This window comes from Oncorhynchus nerka, linkage group LG28 (genome assembly GCF_034236695.1).
Source record: "Oncorhynchus nerka isolate Pitt River linkage group LG28, Oner_Uvic_2.0, whole genome shotgun sequence".
Taxonomy (NCBI): domain Eukaryota; kingdom Metazoa; phylum Chordata; class Actinopteri; order Salmoniformes; family Salmonidae; genus Oncorhynchus; species Oncorhynchus nerka.
This window is the reverse complement of record NC_088423.1, coordinates 13364292-13387506: the sequence shown is the minus strand read 5'-3', so window position 1 is coordinate 13387506 and position 23215 is coordinate 13364292. Positions and strand designations below refer to the sequence as shown.

Here is a 23215-nt window from a genome sequence, read left to right as displayed (position 1 = left end):
GTGGTATAAGGTGCTTTGGTGACAAAACGGATGGCACTGTGATAGACTGCATCAGTTTGCTGAGTAGAGTGTTGGAAGCCATTTTGTAGATGACATCGCCGAAGTCGAGGATCGGTAGGATAGTCAGTTTTACTAGGGTAAGCTTGGCGGCGTGGGTGAAGGAGGCTTTGTTGCGGAATAGAAAGCCGACTCTTGATTTGATTTTCGATTGGAGATGTTTGATGTGAGTCTGGAAGGAGAGTTTGCAGTCTAGCCAGACACCTAGGTACTTATAGATGTCCACATATTCAAGGTCGGAACCATCCAGGGTGGTGATGCTAGTCGGGCATGCGGGTGCAGGCAGCGATCGGTTGAAAAGCATGCATTTGGTTTTACTCGCGTTTAAGAGCAGTTGGAGGCCACGGAAGGAGTGCTGTATGGCATTGAAGCTCGTTTGGAGGTTAGATAGCACAGTGTCCAATGACGGGCCGAAAGTATATAGAATGGTGTCGTCTGCGTAGAGGTGGATCAGGGAATCGCCCGCAGCAAGAGCAACATCATTGATATATACAGAGAAAGAGTCGGCCCGAGAATTGAACCCTGTGGCACCCCCATAGAGACTGCCAGAGGACCGGACAGCATGCCCTCCGATTTGACACACTGAACTCTGTCTGCAAAGTAATTGGTGAACCAGGCAAGGCAGTCATCCGAGAAACCGAGGCTATTGAGTCTGCCGATAAGAATATGGTGATTGACAGAGTCGAAAGCCTTGGCGAGGTCGATGAAGACGGCTGCACAGTACTGTCTTTTATCGATGGCGGTTATGATATCGTTTAGTACCTTGAGCGTGGCTGAGGTGCACCCGTGACCGGCTCGGAAACCAGATTGCACAGCGGAGAAGGTACGGTGGGATTCGAGATGATCAGTGACCTGTTTGTTGACTTGGCTTTCGAAGACCTTAGATTGGCAGGGCAGGATGAATATAGGTCTATAGCAGTTTGGGTCAGGGTGTCTCCCCTTTGAAGAGGGGGATGACTGCGGCAGCTTTCAATCCTTGGGGATCTCAGACGATATGAGAGGTTGAACAGGCTGGTAATAGGGGTTGCGACAATGGCGGCAGATAGTTTCAGAAATAGAGGGTCCAGATTGTCAAGCCCAGCTGATTTGTACGGGTCTAGGTTTTGCAGTTTTTCAGAACATCTGCTATCTGGATTTGGGTAAGGAGAACCTGGAGAGGCTTGGGCGAGGAGCTGCGGGGCGGAGCTGTTGGCCGAGGTTGGAGTAGCCAGGCGGAAGGCATGGCCAGCCATTGAGAAGTGCTTATTGAAGCTTTCGATAATCGTGGATTTATCGGTGGAGACCGTGTTACCTAGCCTCAGTGCAGTGGGCAGCTGGGAGGAGGTGCTCTTGTTCTCCATGGACTTCACAGTGTCCCAGAACTTTTTGGAGTTGGAGCTACAGGATGCAAACTTCTGCCTGAAGAAGCTGGCCTTAGCTTTCCTGACTGACTGCGTGTATTGGTTCCTGACTTCCCTGAACAGTTGCATATCACGGGGCTATTCGATGCCATTGCAGTCCGCCACAGGATGTTTTTGTGCTGGTCGAGGGCAGTCAGGTCTGGAGTGAACCAAGGGCTGTATCTGTTCTTGGTTCTGCATTTTTGAACGGAGCATGCTTATCTAAAATGGTGAGGAAGTTACTTTTAAAGAATGACCAGGCATCCTCAACTGACGGGATGAGGTCAATGTCCTTCCAGGATACCCGGGCCAGGTCGATTAGAAAGGCCTGCTCACAGAAGTGTTTTAGGGAGCGTTTGACAGTGATGAGGGTGGTCGTTTGACTGCGGCTCCGTGGCGGATACAGGCAATGAGGCAGTGATCGCTGAGATCCTGGTTGAAGACAGCGGAGGTGTATTTGGAGGGCCAGTTGGTCAGGATGACGTCTATGAGGGTGCCCTTGTTTACAGAGTTAGGGTTGTACCTGGTGGGTTCCTTGATGATTTGAGTGAGATTGAGGGCATCTAGCTTACATTGTAGGACTGCCGGGGTGTTAAGCATATCCCAGTTTAGGTCACCTAACAGAACAAACTCTGAAGCTAGATGGGGGCGATCAATTCACAAATGGTGTCCAGGGCACAGCTGGGAGCTGAGGGTGGTCGGTAGCAGGCGGCAACAGTGAGAGACTTATTTCTGGAGAGGGTAATTTTCAAAATTAGTAGTTCGAACTGTTTGGGTATGGACCTGGAAAGTATGACATTACTTTGCAGGCTATCTCTGCAGTAGACTGCAACTCCGCCCCCTTTGGCAGTTCTATCTTGACGGAAGATGTTATAGTTGGGTATGGAAATCTCTGAATTTTTTGGTGGCCTTCCTGAGCCAGGATTCAGACACGGCAAGGACATCAGGGTTAGCAGAGTGTGCTAAAGCAGTGAGTAAAACAAACTTGGGGAGGAGGCTTCTGATGTTGACATGCATAAAACCAAGGCTTTTTCGATCACAGAAGTCAACAAATGAGGGTACCTGGGGACATGCAGGGCCTGGGTTTACCTCCACATCACCCGCAGAACAGAGAAGGAGTAGTATGAGGGTGCGGCTAAAGGCTATCAAAACTGGTCGCCTAGAGCGTTGGGGGCAGAGGATAAGAGGAGCAGGTTTCTGGGCATGGTAGAATATATTCAGGGCATAATGCGCAGACAGGGGTATGGTGGGGTGCGGGTACAGCGGAGGTAGGCCCAGGCACTGGGTGATGATGAGAGAGGTTGTATCTCTGGACATGCTGGTTGTCATGGGTGAGGTCACCGCATGTGTGGGAGGTGGGACAAAGGAGGTAACAGGGGTATGCAGAGTGGGTCTAGGGGCTCCATTGTGAACTAAAACAATGATAACTAACCTGAACAACAGTATACAAGGCATATTGACATCTGAGAGAGACATACAGCGAGGCATACAGTAATCACAGGTGTTGAATTTGGAAAGCTAGCTAAAAACAGTAGGCGAGGCCAATCCGCTAGCACAACAAACAGCAGGTAAAATGGCGTTGACTAGGCAACGGGGCCGACAGGTAAGACAAACAAGCAGAAAGGAGTACCGTGATTAATGGACAGTCCAGCGTGCGTCAGCTATGTAGCCAAGAGATCAGTGTCCAGGGGGCAGCGGTGGATGGGCAGGGAGGCTGGGCTGGCGAGTGTTATCCAGGTTTTTAAAAAACTAACAATGACTAAATAGCTTGTAGCTAGTTAGCTGGTTAGCGTCTGGAGGTTCTTGAGTGTGTCATAAAAATAAAAATAAGAGTAAAAGTAATAGCGAATCCGTATCACATTGGGTGAGGCAGGTTTCCGGAAGGTATAAACAAATTAAAAATCAAAAAGAGATGGGGTCAGAGAGTGATTGGGACGCGGTGGTTCAGACGGTTAGCAGGCCTGTGCTAACAAGCTAACAGTTCGTAGGACCGAGCTAGACAAGGTAGCAGTTAGCGGACCGGAGCTTGACAAGCTAGCCGTTAGCAGGCCGAATTAGCAAGCAGGGAGATAGCGAGGGCTAGAGAGTTAACCTTTGGGGGACGTCGCGATGGGGTGAGTCTGTTTATTCCTCTTCATGCGGTGAGCTGGAGATACAGCGATTCAGAAAGCTCGCGGGCCTTGGCCAGCAGATGGATCTTTGGCGATGTCGCAGCGGAAAAGCCTGTTGAAACCCCCTCGGACGATTATGTCGGCGGACCAGTCGTGATGGATCGGCGAGGCTCCGAGTCGGCAGTAGAGGGTCCAGGCCAATTGGCAAAATAGGTATTGTTGGACCTCTTCGGCTAGTCGGGAGATGGGCTTAGCTCGAGGCTAGCTCCAGGCTAACTGGTGCTTGCTCTGGGACAGAGACGTTAGCCAGGAGTAGCCACTCGGATTGCAGCTAGCTAGTTGCGATGATCCGGTGTAAAGGTTCAGAGCTTGCGGTAGGAATCGGGAGATGTGGTACAGAAAAAGCAGTCTGATATGCTTTGGGTAGATGTCGCACTGGTGTCCTCGTTAGCGTTGAAGACCGCTAGCAGTGGCTAGCTACTAGCTAGTAGCTAGTTAGCTGGCTAGCTTCTGATGAGGGTTCCGATTCTAAACTATAGAAAAAGCAGATCCGTACCACATTGGGTGATGCGGGTTGCAGGAGAGTATATTCAGCCTGTAGTTGGAAAGTGAGATTAAAATATGTACGAAATATATACAGAAAAAAAACGAGGAAAAACTATATTTACACTATACAGGACGGGACAAGACAAAACACACGTCCGACTGCTACGCCATCTTGGATGAGGTTTGAGCTCTGGGGGAAAAATTGCCCGTAAGCTCAGATCTAGGATCAGCTTTACTCTACCTAAATCCTAACCTTAACCATTGGGGGAAGGAAACACAACAACTGATGTTAGATCAGTGTCTAGGGCAGAGTTCTTCAATCCTGGTCTTGGAGACCCACAGGGAGTGCATGTTTTTGCTCCAGCCCAGTATTTACACACCTAATTCAACTGTTGGTACACTGGTCTAGGTGTGACTTAACTCCTATTTGAACAATCCTTGTATTTCCTCTGACAGGAAGTGTAAACTGACCACCACAGGGCCGTGGCAGGAAGTCCCACCCATCCCGTTGAGTGACGTGACCATCATCCCGTGTGGAGCTCAGAGCATTGTTGAGCCGATCCCTCTGTGGGCCATCAGTAACAAGGGAGACGTGCTCTGTAGACTGGGAGTCACCCTACTGACGCCTGCTGTGAGTCACACACACACACAATATGTAAACATACAACACACAAGTCCACCATGAATACACAGACATTGTGGTTGATAACAGAAGTGGTTGCGTGTGTTTCTAGGGGACGTCATGGCTCCATGTGGGCACAGACCAGCCCTTTAAGTCTATCTCCATTGGTGGGGCCAACCAGGTGTGGGCCATTGCCAGGGATGGCTCTGCTTTCTACAGGGGCTCCGTGACCGCACAGAGCCCTTCAGGTCAGTCAGAGAATCACGCAGAACCCACCGTCTCTGACAGAACCCAGGGATTCTCCTTTCAGTCCTGTGTGTCTTACTGCTAATCAACAGTTCAGTCAAATCACTCAAATGTATTTCTGAAGTTGTTTTTAAATCAGCAGTTGTCACAAAGTGCTTTACAGTAATAGATCAATGTTTGTTTTCGGGAGGAGCTTACCTCTCTCTGAGTTCTGGTTCCTATCACAGAGATGGACCTAATGATGAGAGAAGACTCTAATCACTGGCTGTTTAATGTACTATTGCCCCCTGTAGGAGACTGCTGGTACCACATCCCCTCTCCAGTCAGGCAGAAGCTCCAACAGGTGTCTGTAGGGAGGACGTCAGTCTACACAGTGGATCAACATGGTACTACAGACGAGAATGTCATGACTGACTATGACATGGACCTTTATTATTGTCAGACGTCTATTAGTTGAACCATCTCTTCTTTTTTTTTTGTCATGCTTTTCATTTGGTGCTCCCCATCCAGGTAACCTGTGGTTCAGACAGGGCCTGACTCCTAGCTGCCCCCAGGGATCGTCATGGGAACACATCTCTAACAATGTACGCAAGGTCTCCGTAGGACCTCTGGACCAGGTGAGCAGAACCTACAATCTAAAAACTGGGTGGTTGTTGTTGGCAGTAATGAATGATAATGACTTCCTCTTTTTTCAAAATTCTAACTTCTTGACATTGCACTGTGTTGAGTAACTCAACCCTTCTCGTTGTTGTTGTGTAGGTGTGGATCATAGCTGACAAGGTGCAAGGCAGCCACAGTCTGAGCTGTGGGACAGTCTGTCACCGTCTGGGGGTTCAGCCCATGGAGCCAAAGGGACAGTCGTGGGACTATGGCATCGGGGTGAGACCCTTAACCTTACCTCTAACCCTGACTCACCAACCTGCTTCTGAGACACCAATGACTTTCAATGGAAAGGTTTTCTTGGTGGGAGGGCTGTCTGACTCTCTCTCTTTTTCTCTCTTTGTCTCTCTCTCTGTCTCTCTCTCTCTGTCTCTCCCTCTATTCTTATCTTCCTCTCTCTCCTCAGGGTGGCTGGGACCACATCACTGTGAGAGGGAACTCCTTCGAGGCTCCCCGTGTCCGTATGCCCTCCCTGACACCCTCCCTTACCGCCTCCCTGACGGACCCCCTCCGCACCCATCCACCCCGCAGACCGCTCTCCTTCAGGAACACAGAGGAGAACGGGAACGCTGTCAGGTGTTAAACACACACACACACACATAGAGTATTTGCCAGTGGACACTGTATCTCTGTTCTGTCTTCAGCCCAACTCTCGCTACAAAACAAAAGCCCCAATGCAACTACTCCACCATCCACACTGTACTGTAGCTCATGGCTCCAGCCTCACCCTCTAAGTGTCTGAAGTCAAACTCTTCTTCTGTCCAATCACCTGGTTGTGTTCAATTACCTTTGAACCCTAGCTCTGTGCCCTCAGCTTGACTCAGCCAATCACCTTCTCTCTTCACAGCTAGCAGGTCATGTTCAACATTTCCCACATGGAGCACTAGTCATTTTTAAACTGTGTGACTCAGTCTTCGAACATTGCATCATTGTTATTTAAATCTGTGGTCTTAAGATAACTTTTTGTTTTATTTATTGTTATTGTTTAGTTGACTGTTTTTGTTTCTGTGTGTAGGTGTATACAGTGCTGTATGTGAATAGATGTTTTGTTTATGTTATATTGGTGATAGGTTTAACTTTTTAAAATATAACGTAAGAAGTGTTTTCTGGGGTATTCAATGTTATTGGGCCGATGTATGATTCTGTGAAAGTGGGCGATGTATGATTCTGTGAAGGTGGGTGATCAGTAGTTTTTACTGATTCTGTTCCAATAAGTTACTACACTTCCTACTTTGTACCTGCTGGTAACGTAGAGATTCCACTGGAGTCACAACAAAAACATGAATGGTTTATTTACCGAGAATCATTTAGGTTATGAATCCTTTGATAGCACATGGCGCTTTTACAGTTATATGCCTTTCACCTGAATGGTTTGTATCTGTGATGGCCACAGTGAAGAGTTTGTATGTCCATGTTCCTAGGGGGACAGTTTTTTCTATAGCAATTTTGTGTTACTCTTGAAAAGAAAGTACATATTCTTATTTTCATTAAAAAAACGTGAATTGCTTGAAAAATGATGTCTTTGAAAGGCTTAAAAGTTCATTTGTTTGTTTCTCGGGAAAATAAGAGTTTTAACACCATTATCTGCATATTTTTCACCTCCTATGATTTTAGCAGTAATGACTGGCAGCCAACACACGTGACTGGCAGCCAACACACGTGACTGGCAGCCAACACACGTGACTGGCAGCCAACACACGTGACTGGCAGCCAACACACGTGAAGGGGTTGGTGGAAAGAACATATATATATTTTTTTTATAAATCTGAATACGAGTATAGTATAAATGTTTTCATTGTGATATTTCAAGGTTGGGTTATTGTACGTTGATATATAAAAATCATAAAATATCAGTCATATTAAGTCACATGAACTATTATCTTTAAACCATAAAGGCTGAAACTATCACATTTGGGCATTCATTCATCTTACTGCTGTAACTGAAAGATGAAGATCCAATAGTGACTGATATACTGCAACTACAAATCATTCATTGTCCAGAAAACTGTATATCTGTGAATACTGTCACTTTATCTTCCTATGGCAGTTCATAATACAACAAGTGCATTGTTTGATAATGACACTGAGTACATACTGCTGTTACTACAGTACAGGATTTATCCTAAAGGAGGGACACGTATAGGTTGGGATGTGAAGGGGGTACACCATAGCATGAAAATCATCAGTCTATCGGACTTTTCACTTGAGGATTCCATTGCTTTTGTTGATTATGGTGTAAAATAGAATACTATAAGCCGGTACTGTTCCAAATCCAACAAGGGTGTTATTGAGCTATATATGTATTCCTTCTAATAGTGTGCATGGTCAATGTCCTCTCAATAAATGTCATTATTGATAAGGAAGATTCTCGTTTTACATTTTTCAATTCACACTTTCTTGGAGTCTCAGGAGAACTCAGGATTGCAAAGATATTACAGAAGTATCATTCAAACACACATTGTAAGAGCAACATCATTATTACATTCACCTTTCACACACACACCACTGTTCTAATAAAATATGTCATTTAGCTGATGCATTTATTCCAGGTAACTTACAGTCATGTTTGCATACTTTCTGTGTACAAGTGGTAATTGAACCCACTATCCTGGCATTGGAAGCCCCATGCTCTACCAACTGAGCTACAGACATCCATGTCCCAGAACCATAAAAACACAAGATACCATAGGGTCATGGAGGTAAAACAACTTGGTCAACACATACTGTACATTTTGACATGTACACATTTGGCTCTGTGTAGATCCTGTGGTCTAGCGATAACACTGCTGGCTTCCTCTTCCCACCAGAGGCATGAGTTCAATTCCCTGCTCCAACCATTCAAACTGTATGTCCCACCTACCTGTCTTCCACTCTGCAATTTAATAACTGTGTCAACCACCCCCAAATAAAATATATACATACAAATATGTTATTAATAATTTACACTTAGTTTAAATTACAGTGTGTATTCTTTCCCTTCCTTAAACAGTACAGTATTTGACTAAAGTCTGTGGGACAAGTATAGGGAATTATATCCTTGTCTTGTACTTGACTGTTGTGTCGAGAGGCAGTCTGTGGGACCAGTATAGGTACGCATATCCTTGTCCTGTATGTGACTGTTGTGTCCAGAGGTAGTGCTCAGCAGGGAAAACATTGTTCCTAAAAGGTTGAAAACATTTATTTATCTACAGCAGGGGTGGCCTGTCCTATCTACAGCAGGGGTGGCCTGTCCTATATACACAGCTTGGGCCCCTGTGGGCTACAGTGTATGCTGGAGAACTATACTTTAACAATCAGTTATTTTACATTTCTGACCAATCAGGTAACTACAGTTAATCACCAGCTAGGAAAAATGACAGAAAAAAATAAAGAAACAGATTAAATGGCGCTGGAATGTTCTTTGATTTGGTTCTCACCACATCTCAGAATCAGAATCCCACGTGAGATGAACTTTAAGTTCCCCTGTTCTAGAAGTTATATCATGGTCCTTTGGGGATTCTGTCTGTCACAGCTCTGGCTAGGCCTTTGTCTAATCTGACATAGTCCACAGGCTGCCCGTGTCTGTCTTCACTTGTACTCCACCATTACGTTTCTGAGAATGAATGTCAAGGGTACAGTGCTCCAAATCACCTCACCTTCCTGTGTGCTCCATTTTGTGCATGGTCAGGTATGTCACTATAGCTCACTAGTTTGTCGGAGTATAAGGCTGCATCTCAGATGACACCCTTTCCCCAATCTGTGCACTACTTTTGGCCATGGTCATAAGTAGAGTAGCAGTGTACAATATGGTAGATAGGGTTTCAGTTGAGATTCGTTCCCCAAGTCAAGCCTGGATGCTTCAACTCTTTGGCTGTGGAGTTAGCACCTGCTGGCTATTCACTTTCCTGGCTGAAGCTTTGGATCTGGGTGAGGAACTGAGGCTAGATGTTAGCTCTCCTGGCAGAAGCTGTGGATCTGGGTGAGGAACTGAGGCTAGCTGTTAGCTCTCCTGGCAGAAGCTGTGGATCTGGGTGAGGAACTGAGGCTAGCTGTTAGCTCTCCTGGCAGAAGCTGTGGATCTGGGTGAGGAACTGAGGCTAGCTGTTAGCTCTCCTGGCTGAAGCTGTGGATTTGGGTGAGTAACTGAGGCTAGCTGTTAGCTCTCCTGGCTGAAGCTGTGGATCTGGGTGAGGAACTGAGACAGGCTCTCATCCCCATCCTCCTCCAGGTGCTGCTGGTAACACTGGAGCAGTCTGGCAGCGCTAGCCTCTGTCGGTGTCTCACCAGGAGGCAGGCGGGCGCTAGATATCCCCAGGATGATGGAGGTCAGGGACTTGATGTAGTTCTCAGCCAACGTCAGCGTCTCGATCTTGGAGAGCTTCTTGTCCATTTTGACATGTGGAATGGCCTCTCTAAGAGCCTGGAAGGCGTTGTTAAGTTTGTGCATGCGCTGGCGCTCCCGCTCGTTGCTCTCCAGCCGCCGGACGTTGCGTTCTTTGTTGCTATTGTGAGACCGTCTGTGTCTGTGGGGGCCGTGGGTGGTGCCACCGCCTCCGCCTCGCTCGCGGTCCCCGCCCCTCAGAACGCCTCTCCAGGAGCCTCCAATACGGACCGAGGCCTCAGAGCCCTCCTGTTCGCTGGTGCCTGGTTCTCTGTTCTCTGGTTCAAGGTCCAGGTCTGGCTCGGTCCAGGGTTTTCTGCATGACTTAGCGACCTTCCCTTTAGACTTCATCCTTCAGCCTGATTTAGTTACCCCTCTTCCTCACAACAGCCTTGGAAGACAACAGAAACAACAACTGGTTATAGAAAGGACTTGTCAAGGAAGAGATAAGCAAACAAGTGGCAGTGCCTTTGCCCTGAGGGCTACAGTGTTACAGATTAGTTTAAATACTCAAATTGGAATATGCTTTTTGACCACCATTTTCCCCTTCTACTCTCAAATCAAATCATCCAATCAAATTTTATTTGTCACATGTTTACTAAATTAACTAAAGTTTTTAAAAATTATAATAATAAAATAACAATAATGAGGCTATATATATCATTTATTTCATTTTTTGTATATATTTCAATCTCTTTTTTCCATTTTCGAATTAAATATACCTTTCTTCAACTCGCCTCATCCAATGTGGTACGGATCTGCAATTTTTTTTAGACCTTATAACTGGAACCTCCATCAGAGGCAAGCCATCAGAAGCTAGCCAGCTAATTAGCTACTAGCTATTTAGTCATTGTTAGCTACTGCTGGCGGTCATTACGTTTAGCTCAGACACCAGCCATTTAGCGCGGATAATACCTTCCAGTCTGCACAGCGTGCTATCAGACCTGAGCATATCAGACTGCTTTTCTCCATTACATCACCGGATTCCTGCTGCAAGCTCTGGACCATTACACTGGATCTAGCTAGCTAGCTGCTACCGAGTGGCTATTGTGGCTAACGCCCCTGTCCAGAGGCAAGCACCAGTTAGCCTCGAGCTAGCCTCGAGCTAGGCCCATCTCCCAGCTAGCCAACGAAGTACACCAACTACAATACCTCTCTTGCCAATTGGCCTGGACCCTTTGTCGACACGGAGCCCCGCCGATCCAACACGACTGGTCTACTGGCTTCTGCGTTGTGGATGTCGGTGAAGACCCATCTGCTAGCCCCGGCCCGCTAGCTTTCTGAACGCTGTGTCTCCCACTCGCCTAGCGTAGTAACGACTACCTAACGGCTCCCTGTTTCATCTATTGCTGCTCATTGGCCCCTATGATCACTCGACTACACTGCTGATGCCTGCTGGACTGTTCATTAACACTGTACTTCATTTTGTTTATCTGTTGGCCCCAGCCTCGAACACAGGCCTGTGTGTAGCTAACTGACCCTCTCTGTCCATTCATCGCCATTTACCCGTTGTTGTTGTCTTAGCTGTTTATCCGTTGTTGTCTTACACTTTGTTGTTTTAGCTCCCCCAATCAACACCTGTGATTGCTTTATGCCTCTCTCTAATGTCAATATGGCTTGTATACTGTTGTTTAGGGCAGCTCTCATTGTTTTATTTTGAGCGGTGCCCTTAGTCCCGCTCAACATGCCTTAGATAGCCCCTTTGTCCCACCCCCACACATGCGGAGACTTCACCTAGCTTAACTGGTGCCTCCAGAGATGCAACCTCTCTCATCGTCACTCAATGCCTAGGTTTACCTCCACTGTACTCGCACCCTACCATACCATTGTCTGTACATTATGCCCTGAATCTATCCTACTATGCCCAGAAATCTGCTCCTTTTATTCTCTGTTCCCAACGCACTAGACGACCATTTCCTATAGCCGTACCCTCATCCTACTCCTCCTCTGTTCCTCTGGTGATATAGAGGTTAACCCAGGCCCTGTGTGTCCCCAGGCGCTCTCATTTGTTGACTTCTGTAACCATAAAAGCCTTGGGTTCATGCATGTTAACATCAGAAGCCCCCTCCCTAAGTTTGCTTTATTCACTGGTTTAGCACACTCTGCCAACCCTGATGTCCTAGCCGTGTCTGAATCCTAGTTTAGGAAGACCACCAAAAATTCTGAAATTTCCATCCCCAACTACAACATTTTCCATCAAGATAGAACTACACTAGCATTAAATAGTCCCAACGATATGCAACTTTTCAGCGAAGTGAGTAACCAATATACACAGTCAGTTAGGAAAGCAAAGGCTAGCTTTTTCAAACAGAAATGTGCATCTTGCAGCACTAATTCCAAAATGTTTTGGGACACTGTAAAGAGAATAAGAGCACCTCCTCCCAGCTGCCCACTGCACTGAGGCTAGGAAACACTGTCACCACCGATAAATCCACGATAATCAAGAATTTCAATAAGCATTTCTTTATGACTGGCCATGCTTTCCACCTGGCTACCCCAACCTCGGCCAACAGCTCTGCACCCCCCGCAGCATCTGGCCCAAGTCCCCCCACTTCTCCTTCACCCAAATCCAGACCGCTAATGTTCTGAAAGAGCTGCAAAATCTGGATCCCTACAAATCAGCTGGGCGAGACAATCTGGACCCTCTCTTTCTAAAATTATCCTCCGCCATGGTTGCAACCCCTATTACTAGTCTGTTCAAACTCTCTTTCGTATCGTCTGAGATTCCTAAAGATTGGAAAGCGGCCACGGTCATCCCCCTCTTCAAAGGGGGAGACACTCTAGACCCAAACTGTTACAGACCTATATCCATCCTGCCCTGCCTTTCTAAAGTCTTTGAAAGCCAGGTTAACAACGCGAGCACCGACCGTTTCAAATCCCACCATACCTTCTCCCCTATGCAATCCGGCTTCCGAGATGGTCACGGGTGCACCTCAGCCACGCTCAAGGTCCTAAGCAATATCATAAACGCCATCGATAAAAGACAGTACTGTGCAGCCGTCTTCATCGACCTGGCCAAGGCTTTCGACTCTGTCAATCCCCATATTCTTATCGGCAGACACAACGCCTTGGTTTCTCTAATGACTGCCTCGCCTGGTTCACTAACAACTTCTCAGATAGAGCTCAGTGTGTCAAATCGGAGGGCCTGTTATCGGGGACATCTGGCAGTCTCTATGGGTGTGCCACAGGGTTCAATTCTCGGGCCGACTCTTTTCTCTGTATATATCAATGATGTCACTCTTGCTGCGGGTGATTATTTGATCCACCTCTACGCAGACGACACCATTCTGTATACATCTGGCCCTTCTTTGGACACTGGTAACAAACCTCCAAACGAGCTTCAATGCCATACAACACTCCTTCCGTGGCCTCCAACTGCTCTTAAACACTAGTAAAACTAAATGCATGCTCTTCAACCAATCGCTGCCCACACTCGCCCGCCCGACTAGCATCACTACTCTGGACGGTTCTGACTTAGAATATGTGGACAACAACTACAAATACCTAGGTGTTGTTAGACTGTAAACTCTCCTTCCAGACTCACATTAAATATCTCCAATCCAAAATTAAATCTAGAATCAGCCTCCTATTTCGCAACAAAGCCTCTACTCATGCTGCCAAACATACCCATCCTACCGATCCTTGACTTTGGCAATGTAATTTACAAAATAGCCTACAACACTCTACTCAGCAAATTGGATGCAGTCTATTTGGCTGGTGCTCGCTACATATTTGTTGCCAAACCCACTGGCTCCAGGTCATCTATACGTCTCTGCTAGGTAAAACTCTGCCTTATCTCAGATCACTGGTCACCGTAGCAACACCCACCCATAGCACGTGCTCCAGCAGGTATATTTCACGGGTCCTCCCCAAAGCCAACACCTGCTTTGTCCGCCTTTTCTTCCAGTTCTCTGCTGCCAATGATTGGAACGAATTGCAAAAATCACTGAAGTTGGAGACTAACTTTAAGCGCCAGCTGTCAGAGCAGCTTACCGATTGTTGCAGCTGTACACAGCCCATCTGTAAATAGCCCATCCAACTACCTACCTAATCCCCATATTTGTTTTTGTTTTTCTGCTCTTTTGCACACCGGTATTTCTACTTGCACATCCTCATCTGCACATATATCACTCCATTTGTAATTGCTAAAATGTAATTACTTCACCACTATGGCCTATTTATTGTCTTACCTCCTTACTTCATTTGCACACACTGTATACAGATGTTTATATTGTGTTATTGACTGTACATTTGTTTATTCCATGTGTAACTCTTTCTTGTTGTTTTTGTCGCACTGTTTTGCTTTATCTTGGCCAGGTCGCAGTTGGCCTACCTGACCTACCTGGTTAAATAAAGGGGATTTTATTTTTTAAATAAAACTATACAGGGGGTACTTGAGTTTGAGTCCTTATTACTCAGAAAAACAACTACGAATTGACAAACCCAAGTTCTAAAATCAAATCAAACTTCATCACATGCGCCGAATTCAACAAGTGTAAACCTCACCGTGAAATGCTGATTACACTGTAATTACATTGTAATTAGCTAATGGAAATAAACCTGCTGTTTATGATGATTAATGATGAGTTATATATGTTATTTTACAATAAGTCAGAAATATGGCTTTTTTAGAATTGTTTTTATTCAGTTTTAAATGAAGATGTATTTTCTTTTGACGTGAAGAAAAATGTAAAAATACAGTGTCTATCTAATCAGCCAGTGTGTGAAAATGCTATAATGTAATCTCCACCTGTCTTATCCTACTGTAGGTTACCCAGGCCTCCAGATAATACCCAACTCAAGGTTACGCTCTTTTAATACAGACAGGGGACAGAAAAGTACAGCACAATTTTGGGGAGAGAGTTTTTACCCTTGTGTACTCCATCTCATAACTTAAAGGGGAAATCTGCACTTCAAACGACAAAGCGACACCCCGCCACTGATTTGGTAAACAGCTGAGGGCTGGCGCTGAAGAAATGTTACCACTTTCAAATTCATAAACAGAGCTATGAATGCAAGGACCATCCATGATATCACAGTTATAGTTTTAAACATGCCTTGAGACTATACATTGTTGGTTTACAATTAAATCGTTTACAAACAATTGAGTAAAACAAGCATATATTTTGGATTCTGATGGGGTACGACAGTTGCATGTAGCAATCGCAGATGTAGCAATCACAGATTGCTCCTTTAAATTGCAGGTCACTGTGTGAGATTAACAGTAAACCTGTCTGAGATATAGGCTATCTATGATGTGAAATCATGTGTCTGTGTGAAGGCTGTTGGCCTACTGGTATGCTTCATCAGACGCCATTCATGTAATATGGTAACAGGTGAAATCACTGCAAGGGGCTATTCTGCTATACAGCAAGTTATTCTAACAGTTTTTTCACAGCATAAAACCAACTACATACTGTAGTATTTACAGAAATTATACATTCAGTATTATTTCATTGTGATGATGAGTTGGGTAACAAAGTAACACTTTTAGGCTTTTGCTTATTATGAAAAGATTATTAAGGTTAGATTGATAATATTTTTATACAAACAACATACATATGGCAAATTTTATTTAACAAGTAAAAAACATTTTTTTTTAAATATAGAGGTCAAAATGATTTGCAACCCTGTTTTCAATCACTTTCAATACCTCACATTGCGGATAATGACACTGAGCCTTTTTCTAAAACGTTATATGAAATTAGAGAACACATAAGGAGGGATCTTAGATCTCTCGCCTCAGCTAGAGTACCTCAAGCTGTAGACCACACTATCTACCAAGAGACTTTTCATCTGTATATTTCGTAGCTGTCTATTTACCACCACAAACCGATGTCGGCACTAAGACCACACTCAACAAGCTGTATAAGGCCATAGGGAAACAAGAAAATGCTCATCCAGAGGCGGCGCTCCTAGTGGCTGGGGACATTAATGCAGGCAAACTTAAATCCATTTGACCTCATTTCTACCAGCATGTCACATGTGCAACCAGAGGGAAAAAAACTCTAGACCACCTTTTCTCCACACACAGAGACGCGTACAAAGCTCTACTCTGCCCTCCATTTGGCAAATCTATCCATAATTCGATCCTCCTGATTCCTTCTTACAAGCAAAAACTAAAGCAGGAAGTACCCGTGACTCGCTCAATACGGAAGTGGTCAGATGACGCAGATGCTACGCTACAAGACTGTTTTGCTAGCACAGACTGGAATATGTTCCCGGGATTTATCCGATGGCATTGAGGAGTATACCACCTCAGTCACTGGCTTCATAAATAAGTGTCCCCACGTCATCCCCACAATGACCGTACGTACATATCCCAACCAGAAGTCATGGATTACATGGAGCGGAACACTAATCCAGACGCTTATAAGAAATGTTTGAATGATGCTGAGGAGCAATGCTGTTACATCCAATGATTGTTTGCCTGAGGCTGTTGATGAGCAGGTGTTTGTACGTGTGTACACATTTTCTTTTTGCTCTTTTGTTCATTTTGTTGATTGATGATGCATTGGGGGACGGTGGCTTGGGAGGGTTTGGGGTTGGGGAATGGAGGGAGAGGTTGTTGTTTTTTTCGGGGTGGGGGCGTGGTTCTCGGGATGGTTGAGGTGCAGCTCTCGGGGAACAGTGGGGGGATATTGGATGGTTGGTGGCCTGGCGGTTAGAAGCATAGCCGGTGGCAGATAGGTCGCTGGTTCGAGCCCCCGTTTTGACTTGGTGGGAGATCTGTCGATGTTCCCTTCTGGGTCACTCTGGATGTGAGTCTGTTAGATGACTGAATGCATGGTAAATGATGAGCGGCTTCACTGTATGTTTTAATATTTTTTATCCTGCTTATAGCCTCAGACGAACCATCAAACAGGCAAAGCGTCAATACAGGACAATGTTTGAATCCTACTACACCGGCTCTGACGCTCGTCGGATGTGGCAGGGCTTGAAAACTATTATGGATTACAAAGGGAAACCCGGGCCCGAGCTGCCCAGTAACACGTGGCCGAAGAGCTCTTGTTTTAATGTCATCTGACCATAGCACAGATTCTAATCCAAGTGCCAATGCCGTTTAGCAATGTGGATCTTCCAGCATGACAATAACCCCAAGCGCACATCAAAAGCCACAAAGAAATGGTTAAATGACCACAAAATCAGCATTTTGCAATGGCCATCTCAGTCTCCGGATTTGAACCCCATTGAAAACCTGTGGTTTGAATTGAAAAGGAAAGTCCATAAGTGCACGGATATCAAGGACCTGGAAAGATTCTGTATGGAGGAGTGGACTAAGATCCCTCCCAATGTGTCCTCCAATCTCATAAAACATGTAAGAAAAAGGCTCAGTGCAGTTATCCTCGATAGGTGAGGTATTGAAATCTATTGAAAACAAGCATACCAATCATATTGTTTAAATATATATATATTACTTGTTACACAAAATATCTTTCTCTGAGCAATTGTATTAGTATAAAATAATCACATTTTCCTCCTTTCTTGAGCATACAATATAGCTCAGTATTTGTATTATTTATTTATTTATTTTTATTTTTTGCTAATCTTTACCAAGGGTGCCAATAATTACGGACTGGACTCTATATCATGTTTTTCAGTAAGAAATGCTATTTTGATTTGAATAGTTGAAAAAACTGTGAATGTCTTAAATTGATATAACTTCATTGGATTTCTATGAAGAAAAAATGGAATGGACAACAAATTGAAACTTAACTTACCTTTCAAGTGAAAGTAAGATTCCCCTGTATGTAGAAGAATAGTTTTCACCATGGAACATCGATAATATCTTCAGAATGCACGTTTTGCTTAAGTGGTAGAAGCGTCTGAGGTTCCACTCCGAGGATGAAGATAACTGTAAACATGTGAGGTACCTGTTGCTGCTGTAATGTACACGTAGCGCTCGCTTAGCCAATGGTAGTGCGCTCCAACTCCGGACATGGTCATCTGTGCCCTGCGCTACCAAAAGCCTCGTTTACACCTGGTCTAACATGCGTCCTTTGTCCTGATCTTATCCGCATTCTGATTGTGCCCACAGTGAAGCCGTTGCATAAATGCAGTGGTGGAAGAAGTACCCAATTGTCATGCTTGAGTAGATGTAAAGATAACCTTAATTGAAAATGACTCAAGTAAAAGTGAATGTCACACAGTAAAACACTACTTGAGTAAAAGCCTAAAGGTATTTGGTTTTAAATATACTTAAGTATCAAAAGTAAAAGTATAAATAAATTCACATACAAGTATATTGCCGTCATTGTAAATAAGAATTTGTTCTTAACTGACTTGCCTAGTTAAATAAAGGTTAAAAATAAATAAATACAAAAATAAATAAAATATTAAGCAAACCAGATGGCAAAATCGTTTTTATTTTATTAAGATTTACTGATTATTTATTTACTCTTACTCTTTACTCAAGCTCCAGCACTCAGACATCATTTACAAATGAAGCATTTGTGTTTAGTGAATCCGCCAGATCAGAGGCAGTAGGGATAACCATTTTCCTGTCCTTCTAAGTATTCAGAATGTAACGAGTACTTTTGGGTGTCAGAGAAAATGTATGGAGTAAAAAGTACATTATTTTCATTAGGAATAAAATGAAGTAAAAGTAAAAGCTGTCAAAAATATAAATTGTAAAGTACAGATACTCCCAAAAAACGACTGATGTAGTACTTTAAAGTATTTTTTACTTCAGTACTTTATGCCACTGCATAAATGTGTCTCTTCTCCGTCCACTGTGTCCACATTGTGACCAGATATCATGGTCCCTCCCTGTATGCAAATTATGCAAATTATTTGAAAAACCGCTCTGGTGGTGGTCAGGAAGATAATATCACAATTAGATCACAATGAGAATGTGGACATGCTCAAGACTGTTAGAAGCAGGTATAAACAGGGCTAAAACTGCACTTTGTCAAAATCAAGTAGAGGCTTTCCACATGTCAGTCCACTTGTTGCACCTGCCCATTAATTGTCAGAGGGATATAACATGATTTTTTATGTTGGTTAATCTATTTTAACTGTTTATTTTTCCATTTGCATTCACATCTCAGTGTGTGTGTGTTATGTTATGTTGTGGTCATCAGACCCCTCTGTTACTGTTAATGTGTTCTAGACTAATCCTTGTTGTTATGTTGTGGTCATCAGACCCCTCTGTTACTGTTACTCATTCTTATTGGGATACAGGCAGACATAGCTCTGAAAGGTCAACAACTGACTCTTGGTGGTACAGTAACTTGAAAAGGGATGGTTTACACCCCTGTAGTTGGACCCCTGGTCTATAAATTGTAAAGGGAGAATGTGTAGTGTTCACTAGTGGTGAAACAGCAAGGTCCCACTGTTGAGCTCTTCTGTTTATTTGGGTGTTTGTCTTCATTCAGCAAACACACTTAGTCTTCCTTTCCCAGCGGCGGATCCTGGGGTAAACACAAGAAAGTCAGTCAGACTTCTGTATGATATAGTGGTTCCACAAACATATCTACCGGTATCTAAAGAGAATGTCAGACACAGGTGAGCAGCTCCCAGCAACAAAATGGACACGGATGATGTCTGTCTGTCTGTCTGTCTGTCTTATTAGGATACAGTTTTTGTATTTTTATTCTTGTATAAGGTTATTTGATGGCAATTGTTTAGCCTCTAGTTAATTTTGTGTTATTTAAATTCTAATATATGAATCATATTTGTCCGTCCGTCCGTCCGTGTGTTACAGCATAGTATTACTTATCACTGAGTTATGCTTCACAGTAGGCAAGGGGAAACCAATCAAAGGAAAACTATGTATAGAAATATTTGTTTACTCGTTTTTTGTATTTACAATATCATGGTATTATCAGTACAGTAGTTAGTAGTTAGCCTACATCATTTCCAAAAACCTGATGAACATTTTCTTACATTTTGAATATGCGGGCAGTCTTGTCTTTCTCACACTTTATGAGTGAATCAAACCATCTCCATTGGAGGACTCCATTTATTCATTGCAGGATTATCAGGTCACCATTGTTATGATTCCTCTTCCTGTTCGGGCGGCGCTCGGGCAGTCGTCGTCGCCGGCCTACTAGCTGCCACCGATCCCCTTTTCTGTTTCAGTTAGTTGATTAGTTAGTCTGATTAGTGTCACCTGTTTCTTGTTTGGGTTTTGTTTTGGGCTATTTAAACCCGGTATGCCCGCCTGCTTTTGTGCAGGCTTGTTTTTCTGTTCATGTATAACCAAGTTTGTTGGACTTGGTTATTCATGCGCCCTTGTGTTTGGCGCATGACTCTGTTCCTGGAATAAAGACCCACGTTTGAACTAACTCTGCTCTCTGCACCTGACTCCTCCACCCACTACTCCTAGAAGCTGTGACAGAAGCCCGCACCACGACATGGAGTCAGCAGGAGCAGCGACCACCCCTCTTCCATCAATGGAGGAGCGCGTCCTCCATCATACAGCCGTCCTCCATCGGATCGGTTTAGCGATGGACCAAATGATGGAGAGGATGGAGCGATGGGAGAGGAGTGGTCTCCCGACATCAACCCCAGCTCCCCCACAGACGACGCAACCCACTCCTCCTCCGGCGGTGTCCGGTCCCAGCGCGTTGCGTCTCGCGCCCCCGAGGGAGTACGATGGAGCGGCGGTTGGGTGCCAGAGATTTTTGCTCCAGCTTGAGCTCTACCTGGCTACAGTTCATCCGACTCCCTCGGGTGAAGAGAGTGTGAGCTTCCTCGTCTCCTGTCTGACAGGTAGAGCCCTGGAATGGGCCAACGCAGTCTGGAACGGCCCAGACTCTGCTCGGGATCACCCGCCATTTTCGGGCTGTGTTCGACCACCCTCCTGAGGGCCGAGCGGCGGGTGAGCGACTGTTTCACCTCAGACAGGAGACGAGGAGCATGCAAGACTTCACTTTGGAGTTCCGGACCTTGGCCGCTGGAGCGGGGTGGAATGACAGGGACCTGATAGACCACTACCAGTGCAGCCTCCGGGAGGACGTCCGCAGGGAGCTAGCTTGTCGGGACACCACACTCTCCCTCAACAAACTCATAGACTTGTCGATCCGGCTGGACAACCTGCTAGCTGCCCGCGGGCGTTCAGAAGGGGTCCTGTCAGTTCCACCTCCCAGCCCTCCTGCTCCAACTCCGATGGAGTTGGGAGAGGCTGCATCGAGGGGGACCGAAGGAGGAGGCACCTACTGCGGTTGGAGAGGACACACTTCAGACCGGTGCTGGAGGAGCCCGTCTGGGAGTCGAGATGGCAGGCGGAACACTTCTCGGCCACCCCAGGTGAGTAAGCACCAAACTCACCCAGAGCTCCCTGTTGGTCACGTGTTTTTATTAATTTCTTTCCCTGCGTTTTCTCCCTCTCTCCAGCAGAAGGCGCTAGTCGGTTCAGGCGCAGCTGGGAGTTTTATGGATCGCGGACTCGCCCGTAGGTTCGGGATTCCGTTGGTGCCGATAGATCCACCCTTCCCCATGCACTCCTTAGATAGCCGACCGTTAGGGTCAGGGCTGGTCAGGGAGGCCACGGTGCCGCTGGACATGGTAACGCAGGGGGATCATAGTGAGCGGATCAGTTTCTTCCTTATCGATTCACCTCCGTTTCCAGTGGTGCTGGGGGTTCCCTGGCTGGCTATTCACAATCCCCTCATTTCCTGGAGACAGGGGGCTCTTCAGGGGTGGTCAGAGGAGTGTTCAGGTAGGTGTATAGGAGTTTCCATCAGTGCCACGTCGGTGGAGAGTCCAGACCAGGTTTCCACTGTGCGCATTCCCTCAGAATATGCCAATTTGGCTATTACATTTACATTTAAGTCATTTAGCAGACGCTCTTATCCAGAGCGACTTACAAATTGGTGCATTCACCTTATGACATCCAGTGGAGCAGCCACTTTACAATAGTGCATCTAAATCTTTTAAGGGGGGGGGGGGGGTGAGAAGGATTACTTTATCCTATCCTAGGTATTCCTTAAAGAGGTGGGGTTTCAGGTGTCTCCGGAAGGTGGTGATTGACTCCGCTGTCCTGGCGTCGTGAGGGAGTTTGTTCCACTGTCTCATCTTTTGTAACTAAAGGTTGACCAAATTACCACCCCATCGATGGGGGGATTGCGTGATAAACCTCCAGGAGAACGCTGCACTTCCCAGGAGTCACGTGTACCCATTGTCACAGGAGGAGACGTTGGCTATGGAGACATATGTTACGGAATCTCTGAGACAGGGGTACATTCGGCCCTCCATGTGAAAAAAAGGAGGGAGGTCTGCGTCCGTGCATTGATTATCGAGGTCTCAATTCTATTACAGTGGTGTTTAGTTGAGCTATTCTGTTTATTTGGGTGTTTGTCTTTCTTCAGCAAACACATTGTCGTGACGTTGTATTAGTCAATGTGACGACTGTTGTTCATCGAATGATTAAAAGTTTCTAATTTCGTGATTATCTGTATCAAGCAATTATTAACTCATTAACCTGGGGCACCATTGGAAAACTCATTTTTATTGAGTTTATATTTCCAAAATTAACTCAAAGAATATCAGAATATCGATTTTACAACAGCCGCTAATTAACCAGTTACCTCTACCAATCTCGTTGTGAACGTCTTATAGCCCGTGAATCTGCACGGGCCCGGGTCTCACCAATGAGTTCGTACCACACCAATCTTAGTTGAATATTTATTTACTAAAAAGCTAAAATGATGATAAAAGATACACATAGATGAAACACATTATAGGCTATTGATTCAAACTTAGTATAACGGGCCAACACACTATGGCGCGTGTTACCCAAAATTGGGATTTCAAAGAGAGAGAGGAAAAAGAAAGTACATGAGAGAAATATATGAATTTGTGATTTGTCAGCTATGCTATTCTAACCCTAGCCTTGCCCCAAACTGCCGCTCTTATGGGTCAGAATATAATGATGTAATTATGTGGGGTAGACCTCCGAGGATTCTCTGCGTGGACCGTTCAGCTGCTCGATGACACACTTCTCCTGCGCACCTCTCTGATCGTCCTCCCGATGTCAGTGTCCTTTTGGCTTAGGAGTCTGTTCCCTCGCCCTTGCTATGGAAGGGGTCTTCTGAGGACAGACAGCTCTGTAGCTCAGAGCTCACAGCATAGGAATGAAACCTTTTAGATACCACGATTCGCTGGGATTGGATGCTAAGGGGGTCCGGCTTGAATTCACCCGCTTAGACACAGCTACTCATCTGTAGCTTGGGTAGAAAAGGATTTCTTTGTCTTCAAACTTGAGTTGCGTTCTGGGTTCATTGACTTT

At 45.2% G+C, this 23215-nt stretch overlaps 2 protein-coding genes across 2 annotated transcripts in view; one reads left to right on the top strand and one right to left on the bottom strand.

Moving 5' to 3' along the window:
* Window positions 1–7980, top strand: part of LOC115112881 (tectonin beta-propeller repeat-containing protein 1-like) — a 34364-nt gene extending 26384 nt beyond the window's left edge. The window contains 6 exon segments of the mRNA XM_029639908.2: window positions 4550–4724; window positions 4828–4963; window positions 5255–5347; window positions 5472–5578; window positions 5721–5840; window positions 6028–7980. Of these exon segments, the coding sequence (XP_029495768.2) occupies window positions 4550–4724; window positions 4828–4963; window positions 5255–5347; window positions 5472–5578; window positions 5721–5840; window positions 6028–6204 (808 nt within the window). The 3' untranslated portion in view covers window positions 6205–7980.
* Window positions 7981–8129: 149 nt separating this feature from the next.
* LOC115112882 (class A basic helix-loop-helix protein 15-like) lies at window positions 8130–17884 on the bottom strand. The gene is made up of 2 exons (XM_029639911.2): window positions 17703–17884; window positions 8130–10372 (listed from the first exon to the last, which is right to left on the bottom strand). The coding sequence occupies exon 2, from the start codon at window positions 10330–10332 to the stop codon at window positions 9757–9759; it is 576 nt and encodes a 191-aa protein (XP_029495771.1). The 5' UTR covers window positions 10333–10372; window positions 17703–17884; the 3' UTR covers window positions 8130–9756.
* Between the last annotated feature and the right edge of the window lie 5331 nt (window positions 17885–23215).

Bases quoted from the DNA above. Each gene is read 5' to 3' on its own strand.
- LOC115112882 (XM_029639911.2), bottom strand. From the start codon at position 10,332: ATGAAGTCTAAAGGGAAGGTCGCTAAGTCATGCAGAAAACCCTGGACC.